Raw genomic sequence first — 27,832 nt, 5'->3', positions numbered from 1 at the left:
TTGGCAAATTACAAACAAGTCTGAAAAAAGTTACAGTTGTCTCTGAGTAAACAAGGCTCTCCCTGCAAGCTGCAGAAACGTTGCTCCAATGCCCCTTACAAACAGGCTGGTAAGACTAGGAAGAGCCTCAGCCAGAAATGCTGTGCAGATAAACAAGGGATGTCCTGCTGCTCCCAGAGTTTGCCCAGCATGGCTCCCAGAGCTGGGATGTGCCCTGTGAAGCAGACCCCCTGCTCTGGGGGAGCTGGGAGCAGGATGCTATGAAACTCCTTGGTTTTGTTAAACCCAGAGTGAGCTGTGCTCAGACCTTCAGTCCAGTCCAAACAAATGTTTGCTGCTCAAAATCACCTCTGGAAGGAGTGGCTGTGACTTGCTCTGTCTCTGGCACTGTAATCTTGTTCAGTGCCAAACTCTGTCTTACATGGAGCTGGGCTTGATCCTGCCATCACTTATCCTGAGGCTGCATTTAGCTGCTGCAGCCCTGTAAATGCTGCTGTCTCTGAAAACACCCCCTGGATGCCCAGCTTGTAACAGCCAGGTATGGAACAAGATTTTCAACAGGGCTGAGATTGTCACTACAAACAATGCCAAAGGCTGCTCTAGCCCCAAAAAGGGGCAGATGTGACTGCACTGGAAAGTTTGGGGGAAGCTATTTTAGTCAATTAGAGAAACAAGGACAGGAACTGTAGTTTTAAACGTATTTTCTACCTGGTAAATGAGCAAATAATTCTGTGATTAGAGCAAAGTAGGAGCACGCTTCCTCAAACACAGGCAAATTACACCTCTGGTGAAGGCCTTCCTTGCCACCAGTATCTTCTCCCTTCCATCAGAGTAGGCTGGCAAAACACACTTTGACAAGGTGCATGAGTCTCTGATTTGTTAGAGTCACTGAGAAGTCTTTAAAGGCTTTGCTTTGGCAGATGTTTTGGCAATTGAAATCCAGCTCATCTGTAACTGTGTGCCCTTTCGCTTCAGTAAACAAATGGCTCAGGTGCAGAAATCATTCAAGTTAGCTGAGTTCCCTCGGGCATGGCTGAAAAACCTCATCTGTCTCCCTGTGAAAAATCAGTGTTGATACCACAGGCACAGAGGAAAAGCCACTGAAAAATAACTAAGTTGGTTTTCTTCCCTTTTTTTCCCTTTATAACTGCAGGTTTTGTGAGAAGCCCAGTGAGTATTTGAAAATGTGTTAGGGAGCTGAAGGGAGTAGACAGAATTGAGGGCTAGGAAAGGTTTGCTACCTCATAGGAAAGGGAGAAGCTCTGACCTACAGAGCAAGCACTTTCTTTGCTTCATGGGGCAGATTTGGGAGATGGGGAGGTGAGGGTTCATTGGTTTGGCATTTTAACTGGAGATTCTTCTTCCAACCATGCCAAGGTTTTGGGGGTTAGTCAGCAACTGGAGAATTGTTTCTCAAAGTTTGGGGGCGGGGTGGGGGGGAGATGGTAACACGGGAGAAGGAAGAAAAATGGCTCACACTTTTCCATTTTAGGTTGATAAACTCAAACTCTACCCCCTACACTGTGGGGTAGAGTTTGAGTTTTTAAAGCTCCCACAAAAAAATAATCAAATACCCTACTCCTTTGCTAACTGATTTCTTTCAAAGCCTCTAAAGTTACACTCCCTAAGCAATAATCATTTGGGGGAGGATAATGTTTTCTGCTGATCCTTGTTATTACTACTGCCCCTTGCTTTGCTGTGTCCACTGATTCAAGCATAGACGAAAAGCTTTCCAGGCCAATCTCAATCCTCCTGTGTGCTTGCCTGTTGCTGGGAGAAGGGATTTCTACTTGACGCAGTTGATTTTCAATCGTCCTTTCTCCCCACTGATGCTGGGCAACATGACATTGGTGTAGTGCCACCAGCACGGAGCCTAGGCCAGGAGCCAAGGCAATGAACAGCCTGCTAATTAATTGTTCACATTTCTCTCCAGACCCCCTCCCCAGAACAAACACTGTGGAAACAGGAGGCAGCTGTTTCTATGCAGCCCTCTGGAAATGTGAAGCAGAAGTGGTTTACTGCCCGTATTATGGTTTTACCATAAAAAAATGTGATGGCAGCAAGGGCTTCTGGTTGCATGAAAGAAAATGGATTGGCTTTGATATGGGACAAAAAGATTACTGAAAGTAATCTGAGCCTGATGCATCCATTCCTACCCATCCAAAAAATCCCAACAACAAAAAAAGCAGTGTCTACGATGCTGCCTGTAGTCAGTGGAGAAAGAGGGACCTAATTTCTAGGCAGGAAGAAGAAAAACACCAAGCAACTACTGTAGATACCATTTCTGGTAAAGCTGTGTATATATTCATTTTCAGTTCTGAGGCAGGTAATACTCAGAGCTGGTGGAGTTTGTGCATCTTGCACCCTTTCTTGTTTATGCATACTTGTATGTCTTTATTTACGTATATAAATAAGTTGACAGATTATTTACATCACTGTACAGAATAGATCTAAACTCAGTTATCAAAATGCATACACCTGCCAGTGGATTTAGTCTGTTAACACTTTGCATTTCATCTTCAAAGCACCAAACAAACATTAATTATTTACCCAGACAACTTCCCACTCACCAAAAGGATAAAAAATAACAGGCAGGGTAAGGGATGGAGCTGAGGGAGTGCAGTGTGTTCATAAAAAGGCAGCTTATTGTGTATCTCTCTCCTGCCACGAGCACTGTAGATTGGTGCCTTTATAAACTCTGCAGTCCAAGTGTAGAAGTAGCCTTTGTTAACACCAACTTGGCAAAATGGGAAAGTCCTCATTCAAAAGCAAATGATCCGCTCTTCATTTTCAAAAGCTTTGGCCTCTTCTTGGCTTATCAGGTTCCCATTCAAGCTGGAGGAGGACAACAAAAGGGATGTGAGTGAAAGTAAGGTAGTGACCATTTCCCATCATCTGTGTGCACCATCTTTGGTGCAGAGGTTCGAAATGTCACGTAGGCTGCATGCTTCTCAACTGGGAATGGGTGTTAGGCTGGATCCAGCACTGCTGTTCCTACTGCACATCCAAGGAACAAGGCTCCTCCCTCAGAAATAAAACCTGAACACACACCTAAGCTCCAGTAACTGAACTTGGCATTGGAAACCCAGCTGTTTGCATTTCAGCAAGCAGCACAGAGTTGACAAAGGTTCTTACTGTGCAGTGGGCTGGTTTAAAGATATTTAAAGTCTACAGAGCATTTTGTGTCTTCTATGACAACATGGGAAGAAAATTCTGTGAAGTATTCAAGCATTATTAATGTGAAATGACCAATAGCAAAATTTTCAATTCTGGCTACATAATCTACATTGATACTTACACTCCTGAAAATGAGCAGCCTGGTTAAGTGCTGCTCTCAGAAATGTTGAAATCCATTAAACCATGCAGATTTATAAAATTACTTGGGTTAATGAATGCCTCTGAACATTCAGGCCAGAATCAAAAGACCGATTTCAGTCTGAAGATTCAGAATGATCTGAGGGGAAGTTGATGCCTCTTCTGTCGACAAAAGCTGACAGTGGCTTTTGGAAAAAGTACCTCTTCCACATCTCCAGGGAACACACTAGTCACACAGTGAGTCATTGTCTTTCTAAGCAAGAATTCAGTGTCCTTTCACTAAAACAAATACATATATTTAAAAATAAATTTCATGTTCAATAATAAAGCAGCAGTGCTAAAACCAGCTCAGTTCTATTGACTCCTGAGCTCCCTGAGGCGAGGGAAGGAATGTGGTATTTGGCTTTCTGCCTTAAATGTACACGTGTGACTGTGTGATGCCCACCTAATCTACAACAAACAAATCCTACAAAAAGTTAATCGCCTTGTAGCTTAGCACTTGCAGTATGTTTGGAGCACCGCCCAAAAAAATCCAAGCACAAATTCTGTGAACCAGACTAGTAATGCTGATTAAAGGTAACCATCTCCTGCTTATTTGGCATTTAGGTCCTGAAAAGCATGAACATGATCAGAAGTTTAAAAATAAAAACAACAAGCAAAGCTGGGTCTATAAATTCAGGCCCTGATTCTGCAAATCAGTGGTACAGACAGATGTGAACCAAGAAAACCGCCTGACATTCATAACACACAAGGAAATGTTTCAATGGCAGTGGCTTTTTACCTGTCTGAAATCCACAGCTGGAACTACAACCTCTGCCTCACATAAACTTGCTCTGAATTTTTTAGGCTGGGAAGTAGTAAGGCCAGTAGGGTTTTAAAGGAAGTTTACAAAGTGACCCTTTGAGAAAGGGACATTTACCAGATTTCTTGAATAGTTGTGTTCTCCTTGAGAGCTTCACTGAGGCACTTCACCCCTTTGGCTGTAATTTGATTCTGGATAAGCCTGAAAAAAAAAAGCATTTCATGTCAATCTAACATGGAAACTACTTTGCAGCACATGCACAACCTGTGCTCAGCTTGACATTAAGGAGCAAAGCTGTCTGTCACAAGAAAATTACTGTGATTTTATCTGTGAGAATGGTACACAGTATTGGTCAAATGTCCCACAAGCACTTTCAGAAACAGAGCTCAGAGTATTAATCTTTTCCTTTTAATCTTGCATGTGGTTCCATTCTGGAGATTCTGAGCAATTTTAATTACACAGCTGACAAATTTCTGCTATGTTCACTAATGGTATGGGATTGTGGTATTTAGACTGAGACAGACAAACCTCTCAGCTCTGCTTTCTTACTAAGAAGACTGTGAGACATTTTTAAGTGATGTACAGAAAATTCTGAATACAGACCCTGTGTAGGCCTAGTGTTTTAGCAGTTATGATCCAGAAGCTGCCAAATATTCCAGTCTTGTTTATCAGACCAACAAGATCTTTGAAAAATAAAGCACTGATTCTGACTCTGGTATGAGCAGGTGCAAGTCCCAGTGAAGCCAACTTACCAGCTATAAATTATGTCTCATCTGAGCTTAGGGAAGGAAAAAAAACATACATAAGATCCTCAAGCAGTGAAACTGATGAAACAGTAGGTAACTCTTATTAACCACTGTAGACCATCCCACTAGCTAAAGATGAACAGAGGCCACTCATCTGCATGAGTATAAAAATCCTCATCAGCCTAGTTTAATTCAGTACTCACCTTTCAGTCTACCATGGTGAGCCCCACAGCTGTACTATTCCATGTGACTGGTTGTATGAATCCCTCAGGATTCAGGATGAGGCTGAAAACTGGAGTGTATTGAACAATCTCTGAGGGAGGGAGGGAGGGGAGGAGGCATTCCCATTAAAGGAGTTTCTGCACTTGGAATCAAAATGCAAAGGGATCCAGTAGAATCTTTCAGCTACTGGAAAAAGACTTTAACTCAGCCTCAAGTTCAACTATCTATATAGGTCACCACCTTTTGGAGGTATCCACTGGTGCAATCAACAAAGCAGGATATCAATTTGTCCACTGGCAGACACCCTTGGACAACACTGAGCCATGACAAAGACATTCATCTCAATTACTATGCCTGCTTTGGCTGGGGTAAGTTTTATTATGAATTCAACCCAAACTGCTCAGTGAATTATATCTGCAGCTGTGCACAAAGAAATCAAGCACTTCCCCCACTGTCTTTTCATTTGCAGGGTGATGGGCACCACAGCTTCTGCTGCTTTCAAAAGAGGCTGTGAGTGGCACCCATGACAGCCAGCATGCTTCCTAAGGGGCTGGAACTAGGATTAATACAGGGAGTGTGCTGGAGTGTGGTCAGCAGAGTCTTTGTAAAGCATGCAAAGGGACTCCATGTCTGATATTCCCTTGATCACTTGAGATGAATGGATGGCTACTTTTTTTACAGCTCACATCTGCCCAACCCCATCCATTGGCAACCTCTGGATTAGAAAAGCCAACGCTGTGTTTTCTTAGAAGTGTAAGAAGTCTTACTGTGATTGCTAGAAATAATCCCTGGTTTCCTGGGGATTGATGCCTTGGAGATGAGTGTCATGCATCAGTATATTGCTAGCTTGAAAAGCAAGCATCAGGCAAATGTGACATGTATCTGTCTGTCACCTAGGTTCTTGGTTGAAGAGTTACTTTCATAGCATGATAATAAACAGAAAAAATTGTAATAACCTTATTCTATTCTAGCTGTCTGCTTGTGGTTTTGGGTTTTTGTTTTTTTGAAACATTTGATTTTGAGGCCAGTACTGTTCCCCTAAGGAGAGATGAAATCAATCATTAGTTTGAAAGTTACCAGAAACAGCTTGAACTTTTCCCTGTATGGAAGCAGGTTCCAAATGCTAGACAGCAGCTTTATTAACTTCCCGTTAGAACTGTCTACAAGCAGTCAGCTGCATCCAGACCATGCACAGAAGCTGTTACTGTGACCTACATAGACTTGGAAGGTGAAGCTTTAATGTAGTTACTGCCAAAGAGTCTGTGCCACTGTGGAATGTAGCTCACCATAAATGCACCAGTTTCTTGTTGACCTTCAGCATCTCTGCAAAACTCATTGCTGCCTCATCATCCAGCTCGTTTTTAGTCAACCTAAGTGGGAGAGACAATGTTCACTTAGGATGTTGACATTATTTTTCAGCCCCCTTTTTTGCAGCTTTCTGTGACTTAGCTTTAGACAGCCAAAGGGGGATGTGCTGTTCCTGCCCTGAGCATTTGTAAAGGCTGGACACAAAGAGATATTGAAGAGAAGCCCTGGAGGTAAAAGAGATGAGTATCAGATCTTTATTTCACTGAGCAATGCTCTAGTGATACTTTCTCATGATGCTTTAGTGTCTAAAAGGTGAATGAGGTGTGGTGGGAAAAGGTACAGACAACACTGAAGAGGTGCAAAAACTGAGGACAAAGAACTTGACTTCAGATGATGGAAAGGAGAGAAGGTGGGGAAAGCAAGATGGAGGGAGCACAGCGAGGCATGGCACTGGTCACTGGAATGTATCCCAAAGGACACGTGCTGCTGATCCATTACTCATGCCCACATTCTTCCAAAGGGATATCTTATAGCTTGCTGATAGGGAAAGCAGAGGGGATGAGGGCAGGGAGAGAAGGAGGAGGGAGAGTAGGAAGGGCTATGGGATTGGAGGACATAAACCAGCATTTTGCTCTGGAAAAGGAAGCAGAGGAGAAAGAGACCACACTGTCAATTACCAGAATATCCTCACGGAGTTGTTGTGCTGCATGGCTTCAGCAATACTCTTGCCTCCCTCTGTCGTGATGCCATTGAATGCAAGACTGTGAAGTAAAGATACAAATGTCTAAGAAGCAGAACCACTTGGCTCTCCCACTGCCAAATACCAGGGAATATCCTGGATGATCTGCTTCCCAGATGTACAGCTCAGCATTTGTGTGTTTCAAAGGCTCACACACTTCACAAACCACTGAGCCCTTACAACTTTTACAAGTGAGAGCAGTTCACAGTCTGCAGCCTGAGTACAGGTCTATCTAACAGTCCACGAGGTTTGCTGTCAGTGAGTTGTGCTCTTGGGACTGACAGTGGAGCTGCACTCAGTAATTTTGAGAGTTGAAGCTCTTAACAAGGACCAAGAGTTGTGCTTAGCAGTACACAGGTTTTTACATGTGTTTGTCATCCCTGTACAAAGTGGGCACTTTGTCCTTTAAGTCCTTCAGGCATCCAAATACTTCATTCTTCTTCCAAATACAACACCTTGTGTTGTGTATGGAGAGATGAGTTTGTAAATGCTTTCCATTACAAACCACAAACATTTCTTAGTCTGCCCTTCATTCTTTGAATAGACATTGGCAAAATCATGCAGTCAGTTACGTTCTGGGCTTTAGGAGTTCAAAAAGCATCTCCCCCCTTAAAATAATGCAAGGCCTCAAAAAATGTAGAAAGGGCAACCAAGTAGAGCAATAGCACAAGTATGTATTGGCATGAGTCCCTCCTAGCTTCAGTTTAAACTGGATATTCTCAGTCCATCATGCCTGGGCCTAAAAATGGCAAATAAAGTAAACTGATGTAGTAGGAATGATCTTCCCTTGGTCTTCACATAAAGCTACCACAGGTGCTTACTATGAATTCTAATCATGGAGCAAGATTAGCAGTGGGAGATAAGAAATGAAGCCAAGAACAAGTGCACTGCAGAGCAGAGGATTCACCTTGCACAAGTGCCAGCAAACCCAAGCTCGAGACAGCACAGTTACTCCTCTTTATTTCTGCAAACACATTCATCAGCATATTTGCTCTCATCTGAGAATCCCTGAGCTCTGATTCAAGTTCAAAATGTTTTCTTTCAAGTCTGATGTGTCTGGATGGATTGTGCAATTATGGGAAGATGGCTATTTCAGATGGCTTTTAAGTTTAAATATATCTAGGTCACTGCACCTGTTCAGCTTTTAATTTTTAAGCTTGACTACCCGCTTGCAGAAAAGAGGACAAGGCACCAGCTCTGAAATCCCCGGATCTGAAGTGGCAGCAATAAACTCTCCAGAGATCCCCAAACTCCCAGAGTATTTCTGAAGAAACTAGTGCCATGTGCCACCTTGTGGGGAAACTAAGGAGCCTTGCCTGCTCCCCTCACCATGAAGGCCAGTGGAACTGGGAGACAAACAGAAAGAGTCACCATGAACCCAGTGCTCCAGCTGTGTGAGGGACTCCAAAACATCTTTAAATCTTTAAATCCCCAGCCAGCATTTGAAAGTTTAGCAGGGAATGGGCTGTTTAACATGCTGGTTTCTGCTGTGCTTCCAACCTCACCTGTGTTATGGCTTCCAGAAGGCTGGTTTGAGATCCATCCCTGAACTCCAGTCAGGATGACATCCAACACTGAATGTGTGGTGGTGTAGCTCCACTGGAGCACAGGATGAGCCCAAATGTGAGAATGTCCCAGCCCCTCATATTATGACCTACAAAGTGCTTTGGTAAGAGCTGCTGCACTTTTTCAAGAGATGCTGTTAATACTGAGCTCACTGGGAACCTGATTCAGTGACAGCTGGTGCCTGCTCCTGCTAATGCTCCCAGATCAAAATGGCACCCACTGACCATGTGCCTTTACAAATGCCAGACCTCTGTGCAGCATGAGGGCAGGAGGTGCACACAGAGGAAAGGATGCCAGTCATGTGGTATTTTTAACTTGCCTAAAGGCCGCATAGGGCTATTTGACAGAGTCTGGCCTCTCACTTGCACCAGGGACCTCTTCGCTGCACAGCAAAGGCTGCAATACCAGATGGCATTCCAAGCCAACCCTTGGTGGGAAGAGTCATTGCTTCACAGCAGGATGGAAAAGCCAGCACTGCACCAAGCTGCCTGGCTCTGCTGATGTTTTACCTCACGTTTGTTAACCTGGGGTGGTTCCTCAGAGCCTCTGCAAATGCCTTTGCTCCTTCGTCTCCAACTTGATTACCCCACATCCTAGTGAAGAGAGGACAACATGAGTTATCAGTTGTGCTGCCCTACTGACTCTTGGCAATGCATTCTCCCTGTTTCTCTCCCCTCCCCTCCTTCCTGGTTACTTCACAGTCTTTCAGGCTTGTAAGGAACCTGGCAGATACCCTCCCCAGTGAGGCAGGTATGCTCCACTGCCTGCACATGGCACCAGTAACCTCTGCTGACTCACCAGCACCCTCAGGCCACAGCACCGAGGCAGCTCTAGGAGACAGCCTGTGCAGCAGGAATGCTTTAGGGATCACCTTGCTGCACACTGGTAAGAAATAGTATTTCCAAAGGTAAAACAATCCTTGATTACACAAAGGGTTATTTTGTGAGAGAAGGTAACATGGTACAAGCTGGAGAGATTGGATCAGAAACCAGGAGTATCTGGTCAAATCCTTTCTATGCAGAGTAATCACTTTGAAAATTCACCCTGTATTACAAGGTTTGAAAACACCTCTGCTGAGGTCTGTGTTGTTGGGTTTTTTACAGGGATCCTGGCTTGATGACTCAGAGCCACACTCAGCTTATGGGTAATTAGTTGGCAGCTCTTTTAAAATCAATTGAGCTCTGTGGTATCTAAACATATGGACTTCCAGTAAGTTCCCCAGAATTTCCTTGTCCTCCAGAGCTGGTGCAGTTTTGCTATTTCGACATTTCTGTCCAAGCTATCCTAAGTCCATTTGGAATGATCATTTCCTCCACAGGAGAAAACAGGAGTCCTTCACTGAAATTACAGCAAGTACAGCACAGCAGACCCAGCTATATGGAAGTGTGCAGGTTGCTCACTATATTTGTGAAATATTGTAGAACAACAAAATTAAAGGCCAAAAATCTGATTGTACACATCCAATTTCCATGTCTCACAGCTACTGTGATTTTCACAATGGCCAAGCAGAGGTTTTAATTCCATGTATTCAAGTACTAAATTTTAAGAAATGTGTTCTCCTGTAGAGTGAAAAGAGAAACTAGGATTTGCCAGAAGAGGAAAAAAATAAATAAAATAAGTCAAACCTAGCACCTTTCCTGAGAAACAGGGCAGGAACTAAAGGTTGGGAGTACATGCAGAGCTCTCTCCAATAATAGCACTTTGCAATTAGGGGCAGCCTAAGGGAAAAGGACGATGTGAATACCCTTTTATTCTCCCAGCTAACAACTTTATCAGCATGTGATGCAGAAGGTTTGACAGGTGTAACAATGACACTCAATAACTAGATGCAGTGCTAATTGTCATAAAACCACACAGACTTAAAAATAACCAAGTATCTCTAGAGGAGTTGTGCTGCCATAAAGGAAGGGGATAGCTCTATATACTGTCCTCTTGTTCGCTTGTTTCTCCTTTAAGATTCTGTCAGAACAGTGAAAAAGAAAAGAACAGATGCCAAAACCCAAACCAAACCTTGTGTGAACTGAAGAACAACAAAGCAGCATTTCCTTCCATGGAAAATGTGGCTATGCCTCTACATATTGTCAGCATTGTTTGTTCTAATGCTGTTGTTAAGGAGGGAAGGAGTAGAAGGAGGAGAGAAGGTAAGCATAAAAAAAAGGAATCCTAAGGGATTACGGGTGCCTGGCCAAGATCAAGCCCTAACTTCTGCTCTTTAGCACTGAACTTACCCAATTTCAAACATTGTCTTGCTCTTCTGGATGGCCTGGGCAAGGCACTTCCCTCCTTCGCTCGTTATCTTGTTTGCTCCTATTCTGCACAAAGTACAGGAATTGATGAGGTGCATCACTTACAACTGTGCAGCTATCAGAACACCAGTTCAGAAAGCCACACAAGTACTTAAGGCTAATTAACTCTGCAGGTTACCTGCAGCTATCAAAGATTAACCCAGAGTGAAAAAAGACTGCAGGCACTTGACCTTTGACTAAAAGACATAATTTTATGTTGTCTTTTGCATATTTTGCATGTCAGCCCTCCAAATCAGAAGTACTGCAGTAGAGTCTTGGGTTTGGTGCTCAGTATGTTAGAAATGAGCTTTAGGAACTGATCCTCAGGGCAAGGACCCCAGCCTTGTTTTTAATATAATTCATACTATCAGCAATTGCTACAGAGCTCATGAATTACATGCAGCATGTTTCATGATGCCACAGGGAACACAATATTTTTTGACTGTGTGTTTCCAGAGCAGACTGCAGCTGATAGGCACAGACTGCAATAATTTCAAGTTTTTCTGTTGTAAGCACAGGCTCTAGGCAGTGGCATAGGTCGGTGCAGCAGTCAGTCCCAGGCTGGCATTTTACACAAGGCCTCTTCTATTTTTGGCCTACGTGGATATCAAATGGCTGGAGTTCAAGGGAGAGATAATTGCATATAGATTGATTTAAAGAACAGACCAAACCCCTAACCCTCCCCCCCAGCCCCAAGCCACTACATTTACATAAAACTGTCTTGTTTGGCTGACTTTGGGCACGTGAATGTGCACACTATCTCAAAATAACCTCTAGGGTTACTATGTAGCCTGAATGCAACCATCCTTCAACAGGTTTGTTTTTTTTTTTTTTTTTTTTTTGTTTTGTTTTTTTTTTTTTTTTTTGTGAAAGCTACATGAAATAAGCAAAGCACTGTCAAAGCACTGAAAAAACTAAGTGCTCCTGGGTTTCAAAATTTTGCAAAAATTTCAAGTAGGAAGGATATGGCCAGAGTGAGGTTTCAGACCAAGTCAGTGGTAGAACAAGGAAAGGACTAGAACCCAAGATTCCCTGGCTGCCTGTTCCTACATTCCCTCCCAAAGCTGACATTGCTGCAGTTACCTCTGGTTTCTGCTATGGTCACAATTAAACCATTGGTTAATGATCTACCTTTATGTCCAACCAATGTGCATGGCCAGACACTCTTATCTGGGGAAGTTCCAGGAATTAAAGGGAACAAGTCACCAGGTGAATTTGGGGAATTCCAGAGTTGAGGTATGACACCAGCACAGCCTGACCCCAGTGGCCCATAAAAGGTCAGACACTAAAAAGCTTGGTACTACATCCAAGGGAATTTGCCTGCTGGAAGCAGCAGCAAGGTCCATGCACAGCTTAAGCCTCGCTCAGGAGCTCAGACTGGATTTAGGTAAAGAACAGGTCTCATGCACTCCTTTAACTCACTACTGTATTCCAGAAAAGCCTATGGATTCAAGAGTTTCACCTGTTGCTATCCACTGCTAGACTACTGCAAAGCAAATATACAACAACAACCTAAATTACATTTTATTTCAAATACAATTTTTGTCTTTTTTTCTACTCTTCCTCCCCTTTCAAGTTGCTTAATCTCAATTAGGATAGTGTAGAAAGGAAAAACAATCCAACATACTTAACATATTCCAGGCTTGAACACTCTTCAATTAATTTTGCAACATATTTGGCTCCAACATCAGTGATTTGGTTGTTGTATAAGCTTAAAGAAAAATCACATTGGTAAAAATAGGTTATTACTGCTGTTAAATATTTACAACCTGAATGTTTTATGATGCACACATAGCATCTATCTTTTCTGTGCAGCTTTGTACATATTCACAGTTGCTTGTATTTCTATTTTGATATATAATTCATATTGTGATGGGCTAGATATAAAATATAAGGAGACTAGACTGCAAATCATGAATATTTATATAATTTTTTAAATAAATGGTCTCCACAAGCAAACAAAGTTTCCCTTTATTCCTGTGCTAGTACAGAAATAATATTGCCAGAAGGTAAGTCAAAAGACAAAACACCATAATGTACTTTTGGTCTTTTAAAAGTCATAAAATCCCCTTGCAAATATTACTGAAGAGCAGATACCTGAGCAGTTGTACTTACATTAGGGCACTGGAGGAAAAAAGCTATTCTTGGTATGCATGTTTATCTTTCAAAAAGTCATTTTTATGTAGCTACTTAACCAAGAGCAGGAAGTCAGAGCTAACGTGCCTTCCAGCTTCAGCTTCATTAAGAACTAATTAAGCTCTTGAAAGAAATTGGTATCATGAACATGACACTTGAAACTGCATGTTCCTGACAGCAGTCTCTACCAAGCTGTATCTGCTTTGCATAGTTGAAATAAATCAGTTTACAGTGGAGAAAACAGCAGGCTATAACTACACATGCTCTCTTGCTTGCAGTCTATCCCTTCCACAGCAGAAGGCTTTCAGTATAAAATTAGCAAGCAGGTTAATTGGTGGTCCACACTGTGCCACAGAAGGCTTTGATGCCAGCAGGAGGCTGTGAGGGAGTGTGATGGGAGAGGAAGCTGTGGTCCTTGTCCCAGTGAACTGTCACAGAATCATTTCTGACACAAAAAGCTGCTTTGCTTAAACTCTAGTTTCCACCCCACCTCTGCTGTGTCAGTGCTGACAGCTTTAGAGTTTTATTTTCCAGTATCACTGCTGAGTGTTTTGCTCCCAGCTGGGTACGTACCCCAAGAAAGACACAATTTGGTACTTGGAGAGTTCTTCATACAAGATCCTCACCCCATGATCTGTGACCTGATTTACACTGAGCCTGGAAAGAAGGGAATGAAAAGCCTGAATCAATACGTACTAGAAACGTTCATCACCTGTGAGTTAACAAATGTCTGGAGGCCTATGCATTTTCCTCTGATATTTTAACAGGTCCTTATGCCACATATTAAAAGCTGTTAAGGGAGATGTGAGCTCACATTCATGTGGCTCACTCCAAAACTGATAAAAATCAGAAAGCCCCAGATCTCCTAGGTAATGTTCTGGAAGCTGTCCACAGAACTGAGAACAATAAAATGTAGGAAGTCAGACTCCAGATAAACATCTCACCCTCCTTCTGTGCTTACTGTGATTCCAGGAATAAAGTCTGCTTAACACCCTAGCAAAAGCAAGCTGTCCAAACTACTAGTCTTGCAATCTTCTCTCTGAGTACAGAGTGAAAGCCAGGCATCTTGAAAGTCACAACACATTCAGGCTTCACCAAATAAAGGTTGTGAAAAGCCCTGGCCAGAAAACAGGACTGTGCTCCCATGGGTGTGCTAGATGTTTCTAATTTTATTGTCCCAGCCAGACACGAAGCAAATCAATATCAGTCATTCACAGAATAAAAATGCTTCATCTCACAGTTGTTTGGCGTGGGGTTTTTGTTGTTGTTGTTTTGGGTTTTTTTTTTTTTTTTTTGTAACTTCTCAAGCTTTTTCACCTTATGGACAGGTTCAAATGAAGCATTCCAATTGCCATGAATCACATTTTCTGGGTAAAGCTGTCCCTGTGAAAACACTTTGACCACATTTAGTGTGCACATAAAGTCAGTACCTGAGGATTTCCTGCTGAGAGTCCCTTATCACCAACTGCCTCCCTAGCCTTTGCTAGTTAGCAACCTGTCCCTTTGGAATGCACCAGCACACAGGACAGATCAGCCAATTTCTACAGATCAGGACAGCCTGCTTCTTTGAAAGGGATAGCTAAGCTCTTGGAAACAGTATTTCCTGACCTGCAGAAATTGCTCATTGGAAATAAAAGTTCCAACATCTGAAGATCCATAAAGGGTTCCTAAAAGGGCAACCTAGAAGACTGTTTTGGTGCTGGGGATGGTGTTAGGATCACACTGTGTATGGCACGATCATGATAGGCATGAAGAATGAAAGGCTGGCCTTTGCTTCTTTGTTTTGTCTTACGTACTTATGTGTTTTTCACAGGAGTTTCCTTATTGCTTTCTGCTGGGATGTCAGTCAATTTGCAAATCACTGGGGAAAAAACCAAGAGTCACTGGCTTTGATTTATTCCTAGAGGAAAACAAGGCAAGGCATAGCCAAACAGGAGGAATAAATCCAGGTGTTAAAAAAATTTTCATGAGGCTGAAGGAGCTTTAAAAAAGATCCTGATTTTCTGCACCTAAATGTTTGGAAAATAAGATATAGCTACGTGGTACAAGCTCAAAGGGCTGGAGGTGAAACAATCTGGCCTGTGATGTCAGAGGTGCAGTTACTTCTCCCTGTTCACACCAAGCCATGTCCCCCCTTCACAGCACCTCAGGGAAACACCACATCTGAAGGCATCAACTACATTCTTTCATGGATGTACATGAGAGTTTTTGTCCTATGAAAGCCAGACATTTGGACAGGATGCAAAAGCAAGAAATTCAGAGCTTCTGATGAAGGGTTATTGGAGATCCTCCCTTACCCTTTATGACCAAGGGCAGAGATGACCTCCGGCAATCTTCAAATAATGGAGGATCCCATTTGTTTCCTTTTTCCCTTAAGCACCTTCTCTCATAAAAATTCTCTTCTGAGACAAAACAATTTGAGATGGAGCTAACTAAACCTAGAGGTTTAAACAGTCTGTGCTTCTAAGGACTTCTTTCCATTCTTTCCATTTTGGTTTCCAAATTCACAGCTTATCTCTGCTCCTGTGACTAAATGAACAAAGATTTCAGAAGAACTGAAGTATTAATTTCCAGCAGCACTGATCCTCATAATTCTCCACTTGGGACATCAATTCCTTCAGCCCACCGGTTTGTGGAATAAATGAAGAATACACAAGGACCTGCTTACATACAGAGACCCCTACCTGATCACTGCAAGCTTGCTGAAACAAGGTTGCAGCTGCTTTATTCCATAGTCATTGATGTTGTTGTTGTCCAAATCCAGAGCCAGGTGCTTTTGGAAGTGGTGCAGAAGGAAGGAAATGGCGCTGCAGTCGGCAGAGCAGGCGTTGCAGTAGGCCAGCTTGATGTAGTTGGCGTGCAAGCGGCGGGCTGCCATCCTCCCCACCTTGTCACTCTGCGTCTCGTACAGGCACCTCAGCATCCACACAAAGTTGGGCTGCATCTGCACCTGGTTGTAGCTTTTCAGCCTGGACCGAGTGTAGCCTTTCAGGCGGGATTTCATGCTGTTCCCAAGGTATGTGATGAGTGTTTTTCTCTTCCTCTTAATGACTGCAGGCGAAACTAAATGTCTGAAGAGCTTTTGCCTGGATCCAGAAAGCAGGCCACAAAGAAACATGTTGGTAAAATTAAAGTGTTCTTTATTTTGGAAAGGATCCTCCCCTGCTAGTTGTTTCTTCAGCCAGGGGATACGAAGGCAAGTAGGCTGGGCAGTCTCCATGGAAGAACATTCATTGAAAAATTCAAGTAACTCCTTGGTACCCACCTTCTCCTCCATAACCAAAAATAAAGCTGTGAAAAAAGACTGAAGGGTTAAGTGCAAGAACTCATAAGTGGCCTGACTGTCACAGCCACTGTAACTTTTAACTGTCCTGAGAAAGCCCAGTTGCAAATCTTCTTCAGAGATGTTTGCCGATGAGACTTCCTCCTGCTCAAAGATAAAGGAAGAGTTCTCCATCCCTTTGTATGCCATTTTACCCAAAGCTAGAAGACTTTCCTTTCTTGATTTGAACATCTCTGCTTGGCTCCTGATATTGCTCTTCAGCAAACTTGTTTTCACAGATCGGTTCAGGTGTACTTCAATCATGAGCAGAAATACATCTGTTAATGTAACAGAACTGTCTGGGAGCTCGTGGCTGTCAAACCACTGGCTGGAGTGGAAGTGCTCAAAGCATTTAAAGATAATCCAGCAAAATAAAGGCACTGAACACAAACTGCAGAGATTTGGGTTAGCTTCCAACTGGTTTGACACCAGTGCTCGTTGCTGCTCATCTTTGAAAAACATAGCCGTGTATTCCTTCAGGTTATTCCTGGAGAAACCACGGAGCAACACTTTCTTCCTAATGATGTTTTTTTGGATCTCAGTTCCTGTCCGGGCTGTAAGAATTTTTTTGGATCCCTTAAGAAGCTTTCCTCTTAGAAGGCTTACAAGCAGTGCCAGGGGGTGGATGGGTTCATTGGGTGAGCATACCTCAGGTACGCTGCTGAGATCAAAGTCGGAATAGATCTCATCAAAGCCATCAAAAGTGAAAAGAACTGTATGAGGGAACTGCAAGATGTGATGGAACACTTCTGTAGGGTCCAGGTCTGGGTAGCAATTATATTTGAAGAGCAGGTCTTTCAAACATATGGCTTCATCTTCCTTGAAGCAGCTAAACATCCTACACCGAAAACGGAAGAAAAACTTGGCCCCTATGTCCAATTCTTTCCTGGCCCAAAGGCTTTGTATCTTTTGCAGCAAGATGGATTTTCCAATTCCTGCATCACCGTAGACATAAACAGTCTCTCCATCTTCATTAATTAGCCCAACTGCATCATCAAAAAGGGCTTCTAACTGACCCACCTGGCCAAGACTCTCATTGGTAAAACTGACCAGCTCCATAATACTGTTGGAGTAGATTTCTTCAAGCAGCATCTCCTCCTTCTGAGCATACAACATAAAAAACTTGGAGTCCCGTCCCAGTTCATGTCTGAGTTTCTGGCAATACCTGCTAACTAAAAAGACAGTGAACTATTATTAAAGAGACTATTATTTAAAAACCTATGTACACAATGATCCACCTCTTTGGGAACTCAGAGGGGGTTATAAACAAAAGTAATTCTAATGTGGAAAAGGTTCTTTGGCAGATTAATTCTATTTGTGCTGCCATCATCACTCACTTGGGAAATTCAGGTGCTAAAAGAAAGGTCACATGTGAGCCACCACTTCCTGAAAGCCAGTACTGATGCTGCATTAGTTTAAGGGGTTACTATCCTTCAGCTGAGACTCAAAGCTAAGCCCCTGATCTTTTGTCAAAGGCTGCTTAACTCTCTGCAAAGGCTTGTTGGAGTTGTTGGTCACTGATTTCACTGTACTTATATTCTAACTGCAGTTCTATCAGGTAGGTGGTTATTCTTTCCTAACTTCTTTAGTCATTTATATTGTTGCAAATAGAAGCCATGCATTTTAGAAACCTAGCACCAGGCATCTCAAAAGATTTTTTTAAGATGACAAAAAACCCACAAGAGAATCTCAGTTATTGCACAACATTGGCCTGTGGTTTTCAACAGAAACTTTGCTTCAGATGGCGACAAAGTAATTCTTATATTTATGTAGTATGGAAAAACCTCTCCAGAGGAAATAATTTCTCTAATACTTAAAAGTCTGATTTTTAGGGTTGCTAAAAATCATCATTTAGGATGACAATAATTGTGGTTGGAAGGGACCTCAGACGGTCTAGTCCTACCTCCTGCTGAGAACGGGATCATTTCTGACATCAGATGAGGTTACTCAGGGCTTTGTCTAATTGGATCTTGAAAACCCCCATGGAGACTGCACAGCTTCCCTGGGCAACCTGCCTCATTGCTTGACTGTTCTCATCATGAAATACTGTCTAGTCCATGGCCAAAACATCACAATGTAGCTAATAAATTGTAGTAGAGGCCTAGAAAATACTACAGCTGGCACAAGGTGGTTCTGCCAGTGTTACATACCTACAACCAAATGCAGAAAGAGCCCAAGTTTAACAAAACAGGATGTAATTTATCAACATCACCCTTGTGTTATACAGTGTGCCTTATAATTTGGCTAATTAATTTTGCCTTTTAATTTTCCCTGGCTGTGCCTGCCTAAACTTTTACTCTCCTGTCACTTGGTTGGAGCTTCCTACGTAGCAGGACACTTCTAAGGGAAGGGATAGAGATGCATGACCTTACCTGGATCTGTATTTACCACAGGTTTACTACAAATATTCTCTGAAGGCTCATAACCTATTTCATCCAGCCAAGGCCGAAGCTCATAGTAAGCATCAGTGACTTTCTGCAGGACATAGACGAAGTATTCCGAAACTTCTTCTCCCTTGCTTTGAACCAAGTCTAGAATTTTGCGAACCTGAAGAAACACCACAGAAAGGATCATTGATACACAGCATTTTATCACAGTAATACCTGTCAGCTTCTTTAGGATCCTTTCTGGACTGGAGCAGGGGGCCAGAATCCAAACTGGTGCTTCAAAAAGGTGAAATCAAAATCCAGCTCTGAACTGGAGCCACCACAAAACCCAACTGCTGTTTGTGTTTGAGTGCTGTGAGAGAGTTGGTTCTGCAAGTTAAGGTCTGAACTTGTAGCTCAATCACACTAACCAGAAACAAAATGGATAAATACCAGTCCTCAACAGGGAACCCAAAGGATTTCCTCAGCTTGACTACACAGTGTATTTTAAACCCTGTGCTGTTTAAAATGAAAATAGAGGTGGTTTCTCAGTGCCCTAAATTCACCTTCTGTTTTGTAAATACTCTAGTCACATTTGGATTTACCTCAGGATCCAGCCAGGTTCAGAGCAGGATAGGCTGAATCCCTCCCTGGATCTTAACGCTGAGCTAAAACCCTACAACTTTTCCTTCCAACACAGCAACTCATTTCTCCAGGCTCCCTCTGTACAATGGCCCCTCTGCCTGCAGTTATTACCAAAACTAATGGCTACCAGGCAGTGGCTGCAGCAGTTCAGCACAAAGTGTCACCTCCACGGGCAAGGCAGAGGGTGATCTCTGTGCACCAGTACAAGGCAGTCCTAGTACAAACCCCTCTGCAAGACAGAGAAGTCATCTGAAGGCACATTTTGAATGTCAGGATCCTCTTGCTAGAAATGAATGAAGAATGCAGTTCTAGACCAGACAAAGGGTTTCCAGAGACTGTGGTCTCTTGTGAGCTTAAATCGGGGTGATGTATGTGCAGCACAGCAAACATGGAGCATTTTCTGACAATTTGTATGCTCTAAAAAGCAGTTTTATGCCTTCCAGAGAAGCTCCCACAGAGTCCACTTCACTTACATCACTGTGGCCTGCTCTTTGTCTCTGCTTAGACGCCTGATGCATGGCCTCCCCCTCAGCTTTGCATACAACCATGCGTATTATGCCAAACAATAAGAAATTGAGATAATCATACAGTGTGCATTTATTCAGCTTTGACCCTACACACAGTGTGAGCACTGTGTTACCATTTCAACATGCCAGCAAGAATGATTATTTTATGAAAATCTGCACTGTTGGTGAAGTCCAAGGTCTTTGAATTTTTTATGGTTTGCCTGCCCCTAACTGTGACAGGGCTCTGAAGCTGCCTGATTGGTTGGTCTGGGAAACAATCTCCTCAGCTGTTTCAAGCTACCATGCAAAGACCAACTGTGTAAACGGTAATTTTTTTCCTAATGAAGGGAAATAATTCTTGCTATTGATGTCCAAAGATGAATTAAAACCCCAAATATGCCAGGATACATCAATTTTCCACAGAAACATTTATAAGGTACATAGGTCTTTAAATAGAAAGGAAGGTGTTCACACAGACAACAAACAATTATTAACTTCTAAACCAACATTTCATTTCTGTTCTCCTACAGCAGGATGGTCTATCCCACAGCATCCTAAGCAGATTTTCCTTGCTATACTCTAACAACCATGTGGCCACATCTTTATCAGAGGACAAAGCCGCAGCTGGGAGGGACAGAATAGCAATTATCACCCTGCTAAATTCCTACAGCTGCCAACGGGCATAACCAGCAGTGCCAGCCGAGCTGGAAAGGGATGTGCTGGAGACACTCATCCAGGAAGAACGGGTGGGAAAACGCCAAAACAACAAAGATTAGAAAACACACTAGATGTAAAATTGTCAGATGAACCCTTAAAATCTGGTGATAAACTGAAAGTAACCAAAAGCTTCACTGGCTAGAAAAAAAAAACAATTATACCTTATCTGCTTGAGTAGGAAACTGGACAACAATCTCTGCATCTTCGGTGGAGAAGTAGTCGTTCTTAATCAAGTTATCAATCAAGCACTGCGTGTTGCGGATCCTACCGACCAGGAGCTCTCGGTGAACCTTCAGCAAAGCAATGAAGGACCGAGGGCTTGCTCCTGGAGGATTTTTCACAGAAATGTCCACATTAGCACAAAGTTGGCCTTCCATTGTTGAGATACCAAGAAGCTGCTCCACCAAGCCTCATCTTTGAAAAACTGTCCATTTGTAGTGACAGGTCAGCTGGATTTACCTTCAGGCAAACAGGAAATCTGTCCTTCACATCACCGAGCCTGCAAAAAGTAATTGTACAGATCCTCAGTTTAAACCTTACTCTATGCACATACATCCTTAAATTAGACATCACAGAATACTCCCAAACTCTGTGTAGTATCATGGCCAACTTCTTAATAATGTTTCTTCCTTAGGTACTTTCATTTATTTGTTCAGGTTTTGAAAAATAAAATACCTACAACTAGTAATCTCCCTCCTGTACCACTATTTTACTCTAGCTTGCCTCAAACACCACCAGTAGCATCTGCTTTATTAATTGCCTGTTCCTAATGCATAATTTAATATTTTTTATTAGTTTTTCATGTTTGAGTAGACAAAGCAGGGCATCTGTCCAAACATAATCTGGACAGAATAAAATTATACTTCATAGCAATTAATTTTGTAGGAGGAATTAATTTATAGTAGCAATTCACTCTGTTTTTTCGTTGTTAACAACAAGGGACTGTAAGAAGTGCTGAAAATATAATACCTGTTCCTGAAAGCAAGGCCCTCTGAACTCTGAGGCAGTTTTAGCTAAACTAGGAAAAATAGGAAAAAGAGTTTAGCTTCTAAGGATAGAAGGTTCATCAACACCAGGTGGGATGTTATTTTGAAACCATACTCTTTAGCATGGATGCTCTCTCCTTGTCTGCAAATACATACACAGTGTATGCCCTTGTTCTCCAAACCAGCTCTTGGGAGCTCTTTTTAGATGCCCATTTATTCCTATTTTTTCTCTACAGGGCATAAAGCAAGAGGAATCAGGATCAGATTGCTCTCTATTGTATTACTAAAGCAGGGCTTCTTGTAATTTTAGTTAGTGTGCCCACCATATAGTAGGCATGAAGTTATACTGAAATTACAATTCAACAGTAAGTTCATTTAGGTACTATTTAGGTACAAATTGCACATATGATTTCACATGCAGGAAGCTAATTTTTTGCCAAGATCTCAACTGAATCACCTCCACACAGACAGTGAGAATCTGCATGATCAACACAAATCACTGACAACGCCCAGTAACAGTTAAAACATACTGTTGTCTCAGCAGGTCAAGGGATATCTGGAAGAATGTTCTTAGATTCTGATTGCAGTCATATCAACAAAACCAAAAGACAAAACCCTTCAAAAATTCTGTAAATGTGCCAACACTGCTGCGACAAAATTCTCACAGTTTCCCAAGACATTTGTGGTGATGGCAAACTTTCTCAAATGCTCCCCAGCACTCCCCTGTCAAGATATATCTGAGCCCTGCCAGCTCACAGATTATTCTAAATGACCTGCTACTGGAACAATCTCACTTCTATGGGTTTTCTATATCAGAAGCTGCTGTCTGCATCGGTGAAGCTTCTCCTGCTTGATGCTGGAGAAAGACACAGTTTATGCCACTGCATTTTAGTGATACTAACTATCTACACTCAAACCAGCAGGGCAAACCAGCTTAGCCCCTCAGATTTCCCAACAGGTCCCAGCTTAGGGTTGCTGACCTTCATGGATGCAGATAACTGCATTAAGAGTTGGGCTCTCCGAGGGCTGAGACCTGGCAAATCCCCAGCACAACTGTTCTGGGTCACAGCCAACTCCCAAAATGGCAAAACTGTTTCCAACAAACGGAACGTAACCAAGTGATCTGAATTTCTTACCACACCAGTAAGTGACTGCCTCTACTCAGACAAATCAAGCTTTCATTACCCCATTCAGATGACCCACCCGAGGAAGTGGCTGATTTCTGAGTCACTCAGCTTTCCAGAAGCCACACTGGCACATCTCTTTGTTCAAGAAAGCTCTTTCTGTGAATGAAGACCAAGCATGTTGAAAACATAATTTAGCCTTAAATATCTGTAGGCTTTAGTTAAAGAGATAGTATCAGCTTAAAACGTGCAATTAAAATATTAACCCTACTCTTTCAAGATACTGCATCCACCCAACATTCCTTGCTTGCTTTGGTTATTCCAGGACCACATTATTCTAATGCACTTTCTTTCTTCCTAATTTGTAAGAAGAACTGAGACAAACATTCAGAAAACCGTAAGAACGAACCAACGTGCTGTCAAGTGTACAAAGCAAATTGAAGTATTTTTTCACTATTTCAGTTCCATCTACAAAGAGCATAAGAAAAGAAAGAAGAAATACAACAGCAGGACAGAACATGAAAAATATGGAATGACCAGAAGGTCTCAAAAATGTCTGCCCTGCATCTGACTGTGTCCAAGTCAGTACAAACCATGGCTGCAACTCGAAGTGGTGTGCATACAAATGCTGCAGGACAGACCAGGTTCCCTTTCACACAGGGTGATCTGCAGGAGAATGGAGAAACAAGAAACCAAGCAAAAAGGAATATAAAGTGAGGCTAAACATCAGGGAGAAAAGGAGAAAGAACAAAAATGCCAAGCAGGGAAGTCAGGACTGGCAATATGAATTCTCAGTGATATTTTCAATGAAAATACTAAATTTAATGCAAAACTCCACACCATCCAGTACTGGAGTACTTAGTATTTTTCATCAGTCCTTTTTAGTAAGAAAAAAATGGAAATTTCCACCATTCACAGACTAAGAAAATCCATACCAGATGAAGAGCTGAACACTTCAAATGGTGCTGGAACAGAAAGACTTCCTGCTACATGTATTCATAGCAAAGTGTATCAGCTGTATGAAGAAATTTGACATATATGATTCTGTTTCACTAGGGCTTTCTTTGTGTTGTTGGGGTTCTTTTGGCGGTGTTTTTAAAAACATGAGGCCAGTGTGTGACAACATGAGGTCTCCATCTTATCTGCAAGCCCATCACCTCTTTCTGCAAAGAGTCCCAGCTTCCATAGTGCTTCAATATGATTTTTTCAGGGAGGGAACACAAGGTTGCTAAGTCTCTTGTGGAAGACCTGTCAGTTTTACAATGCTAGGTTACACATCTGGTATGTTTAAAGGTAAATGCTTATGCAGCTTATAAATAGGCATTGAAAGCACTTTCTTACTAGAGTGCATACAGTGTTCCTTGCCTTATCTTGGGCCCTCCAGATGCTGGATTCAATTCCAGTGCAATTCATGTGACAACAGTTGCATCAGTCATGGGGATGCTGTTAGAAAAGACTGAGACACACATTAATGTCAGACACCTCAGGGTACTGCCTTCCACTTCTGAAAGGGAAAAAGTGAGTAAAATAATTTTTCTGAGAGACACCTTAAGGCTCTTACAAAGTTATGGACAAAACAGATCACCTGTTCTAACAGCAACAGCTTGTGAACACATCTATTTGCAGAAATGAGCAAGAAAAAGGGAAAGACCTGCAAGCTTGACAGAGTAGCTGAAACAGCAGAACACCTAAGGAGGAATGGGGACAGATAAGACAGATAATACCTGAATGAAGCAGGAGTCTAGAATGGGGAGACAACAGGAGAAAGACTCATGGGGAAAAGCTTCCTATCTGGGAACAGAATGGACTTCTGGTTCCTAAGAGGAAAAATTAAAAAAACCCAATTACTTACTGAAGAGACGGCCAATGATGTTGGAGAGGAAATGCAGTTAGCCATTTTGAGGGCAGCAAAGTCCATCAGGTGAAGAAGGCAGGAAACAGACTAGAAGGAATTAAAAAGAACCTGAGAGCAGAACACCTCCCCACCAGCTAGCTGTAAAAGCCAAGAAGAAAGGGAAGACAGGGTCTTGGCCAAATGAAATGCTGATGGGGACTGAAGCGATATGAGAAGCAACAGCAAGTGTGGCAATCAATGCCATCAAAAACCTGTGCCACTGAGAATAAAAAGAGGAAGCAAGATGGGGATCAGGCCAGGAGTAAGGAGGGAAATGAAACAGGGAAATGAAATTTGTCATAGTAAGAGGTACCGTAAAAGCATCAGTACTTCCAGCAAGGTTTTGTACAATCCATGTCAATAAGCTGCAGTGAAGGCACTGGCACTTTATCTCGTGTCTCCTCTGAGTTCCCTCTACTCTCAGCATTGTGCAAGCATATATACATTTCTACTTTCCCTGGCCCTGCCCTCCTCACATCCTCTTTTTACTAAGATCTCCCAGCTCTTTCTTCTAACAAAACTGTGATGCCTGTTCCACTGCCAGTGCTGCAAGACCCCTGGCAGCAAAGAATGTGCTGGTTTATTGCAAAGTCTTGCAAAGTTTATTGCAAGGTCTTGTCAAAGATAAATTCTGTAGATAAAGGGGCTAAAGGATCTTACAGAACAGCTAAAAAAAATTTCAACTTCTGGGTCAGCTATTGAATTGAGTCCTTATTGAGCTGGCTGCTCCAAAGGAGACTGTGTAGAATGATGCAGTAAAGACAATACAAGGAGCAAATTAATTAACAACTGTCCATTAAAGCAACTAATTTGAGACCAATCTAAAATATTTCTGAAGAGCTGAAAACTCAGCCAATTCTACTTCTTCTGCAGTCTTGCTATCCTGACAAGAAGTGTTCCTCTAAATTGCCTGTGAAATAAAGTCCTCTGCTACTACCTAGTTACCTGCAGCCAGCAGCTGGATTATCTTCAGGATTTACACAGCACCTAGTAGCCAGCCATGGCAGGACAACAGTGAAGCACACAAACCTGAGTGCCAGCCCAGGGCTAGGGGAGTCCCCACTAGCACAGCCTTCTGTCCATAGCATTCAAAACATAATCACTCTTCCAGAGGTGGCTGTATGAAAACAATGCTCCATTTCACATGAAATGGAGCCCTATGCCCTTTGTGTCTCCAAGTCAGGGTTGTTTCCTGAGAAAACCTATTTTACAGTGCCAGTTACTTGCTACAGAGTCATTACAGCAAGAGAATTGGAAATTTTGGTATGCTTGGTAATCTGGACTCTGTCAGGCCAGCATAAATTCAATTTTTTGCTATCATTGGGAGAGACAGAAAAGGGATTGATTTTCCACATCTTATGTCATGCATGCAACAGCAGTCAGTCTTTGACTATAATAAGTGAATAAAACACCTATTTCCCCACAGCAGGTCCCACATTTAAAAGAACTTCAGCTATTTTACTTAGTTCAAGAACAGTAAAAAACATGCAGAGATCAGAGGTAAATGGGCAAGTGTGCTACACAAAAAGTCTGCATGTTTGATGAGAAGCAATGCAATGTATTCCCAAAGGTACTAAAAAATAGCCTTTTATTATTATAGCAAAAATGGTGCTTTGGTAGATCTTGTACAGAGTCCCTGTGCAGATCTTAAATTATTCTGTTTGTGTGAATTAAAGCATACTCATCACGCCCCACTTCACAATGTCTAACTATCATCAGTGATGCTACACATGTCAATAAATGCCCAGGGAGCCGTATGTTAACATCATGCTCCTGTAAATCCATTACAACTCGTGCTTTTGCATCGCTCTGGGGTCCCGGAGATCAGCATCTTTCAGTGTTTTTTTCCTCCCTCCCCTCTCTCAGTCTCTTTTGACTGTATCATAAGCTTTTGTAAGCATCCCTAGTTATTTGAAGAGCAACAGATATAAAAGAACACAGAAGAAATTATTTCTGCCTCCATCTGGTAAAATGACAAGCTTTCTTTAAAAGGCACAGGCTTTGACAGAAATATTCCCATCCGTCACTGGTTTTGTTCCTACATATCTTAACAGAATCCTCTGTATAGAAATATAACTTTATATATAGTGTTTGGATGCATTAAGAAGCCCCTGTCAGGAAGACTTTATGTGGCTTCCTTGTAACTTCTTCCCGGTGGGAAAAGATCAATAAATAATGAGCCACTACTAGAAAGCAAAGAAACTTTCTCCAACCAGAGAAATCTTGGGGAATTGTTTTTGCTAAAGACAGAGGAGGAGGGGGCAATTTACTGTGGTCTATAAACACGGAACTTTTATCATTTACTATTTTCGCATTCAACCAGCAGTGAATCCTACACGGAAAGCTGCAGCTGATGGAATCACGGAACTGATGGAATTACGGCCAGGCCACGGGGCACCATCCTGTCCTGCGAGCCGCTCCCGCCTCCTTCTCTTCCAGCTTCTTTCGGGTGAGGTGGGCAAAGCACCGGGGCCTAAGCGAGTGGCCCGTGAGTCCGTGAGATCCCTGCACTGGGATCTGCGCTGAGGCTCTCGGGGCAGCAAATGGCTCACTGCACCCCGCCACGGCCGCCAGGGCGGGACGGGTGCGATGCATCGCAAGCGATGGGACCTCGCCACCCTTCCCCAGCAGCCCTCAGGAGCGCCACATCCTCGCCAGCATGTGGAGCACCATTTACGCCGGGCAGCGCTGCCGTGTTTGGTACGAAGGCGCTGTCCCCACGCCGCGGAGCTGCGGGCGCTGCCGCCCGTCCTCGCTCCCCACTCCCCGTCAGGCAGCGCCGGCCGCCGGGCGGGACGGACCCTCCTGAGGAAACACCACGGAGCCCCGAAGTTTCCAGCTCAGGAGCGGCGCATCCCTTCCCGTCCCACCTTGCAAGCCTTTCAGCCGTACCACAGAAACTTTTTTTTACGGAAAGCCGACGCTGGGACCCTCCAGCCCTCCCCCCGGCAGCCCGCCTGCGCCCCGGCCCTTCCCCGGCACTCACCGCGGCGGCGGAGGGACGGAGGCCGGGGAGGAGCCCACGGGCGCTTCCCTCACCCCCTCCCGTCCCACAGATGGATTCTCCTCCCCGGCGGGAAGCGCCTCCTCCCCGCGCAGGAATGGCCCAAGGCTCCCCGTCACCAGCATCGCATTGCCCTCCGCACCCACCCC

The 27,832-nt window shown here is 43.0% G+C and overlaps 1 protein-coding gene across 9 annotated transcripts; it reads right to left on the bottom strand.

The window, feature by feature from the left end:
• NOD1 (nucleotide binding oligomerization domain containing 1) lies at positions 1 to 27,724 on the bottom strand. 9 transcript variants are annotated; one of them, XM_077177425.1, is made up of 13 exons: positions 27,666 to 27,701; positions 22,865 to 24,727; positions 20,837 to 21,174; positions 18,814 to 18,988; positions 15,804 to 17,613; positions 13,693 to 13,776; positions 12,611 to 12,694; positions 10,927 to 11,010; positions 9,208 to 9,291; positions 7,071 to 7,154; positions 6,372 to 6,455; positions 4,235 to 4,318; positions 1 to 2,835 (listed from the first exon to the last, which is right to left on the bottom strand). In XM_077177425.1, the coding sequence occupies exons 3-13, from the start codon at positions 21,050 to 21,052 to the stop codon at positions 2,763 to 2,765; spliced, it is 2,862 nt and encodes a 953-aa protein (XP_077033540.1). In that variant the 5' UTR covers positions 21,053 to 21,174; positions 22,865 to 24,727; positions 27,666 to 27,701; the 3' UTR covers positions 1 to 2,762. The 9 variants fall into 9 exon arrangements, 7 of the variants coding, with proteins under 7 accessions (XP_077033540.1, XP_077033563.1, XP_077033571.1 ...); XM_077177448.1 differs by lacking the exon at positions 27,666 to 27,701 and having other exon boundaries at positions 22,865 to 22,944; positions 23,379 to 27,612; XM_077177456.1 differs by lacking the exon at positions 27,666 to 27,701 and having other exon boundaries at positions 22,865 to 22,944; positions 24,127 to 27,612.
• Between the last annotated feature and the right edge of the window lie 108 nt (positions 27,725 to 27,832).

This window comes from Agelaius phoeniceus, chromosome 1, assembly GCF_051311805.1.
Source record: "Agelaius phoeniceus isolate bAgePho1 chromosome 1, bAgePho1.hap1, whole genome shotgun sequence".
Lineage (NCBI taxonomy): Eukaryota > Metazoa > Chordata > Aves > Passeriformes > Icteridae > Agelaius > Agelaius phoeniceus.
This window is presented reverse-complemented; position numbering and strand designations above follow the sequence as displayed.

Coding starts and splice junctions, on each gene's coding strand:
- NOD1 (XM_077177471.1), bottom strand. CDS start 21,052: ATGGAAGGCCAACTTTGTGCTAATGTGGACATTTCTGTGAAAAATCCT. Junction 12,695..13,692: donor CAAATTGTGTCTTTCTTGGG/GTACGTACCCAG, acceptor TTTTTCTTTAAG/CTTATACAACAACCAAATCA. Junction 7,155..9,207: donor CCCAGGTTAACAAACGTGAG/GTAAAACATCAG, acceptor TTTACTTCACAG/TCTTGCATTCAATGGCATCA.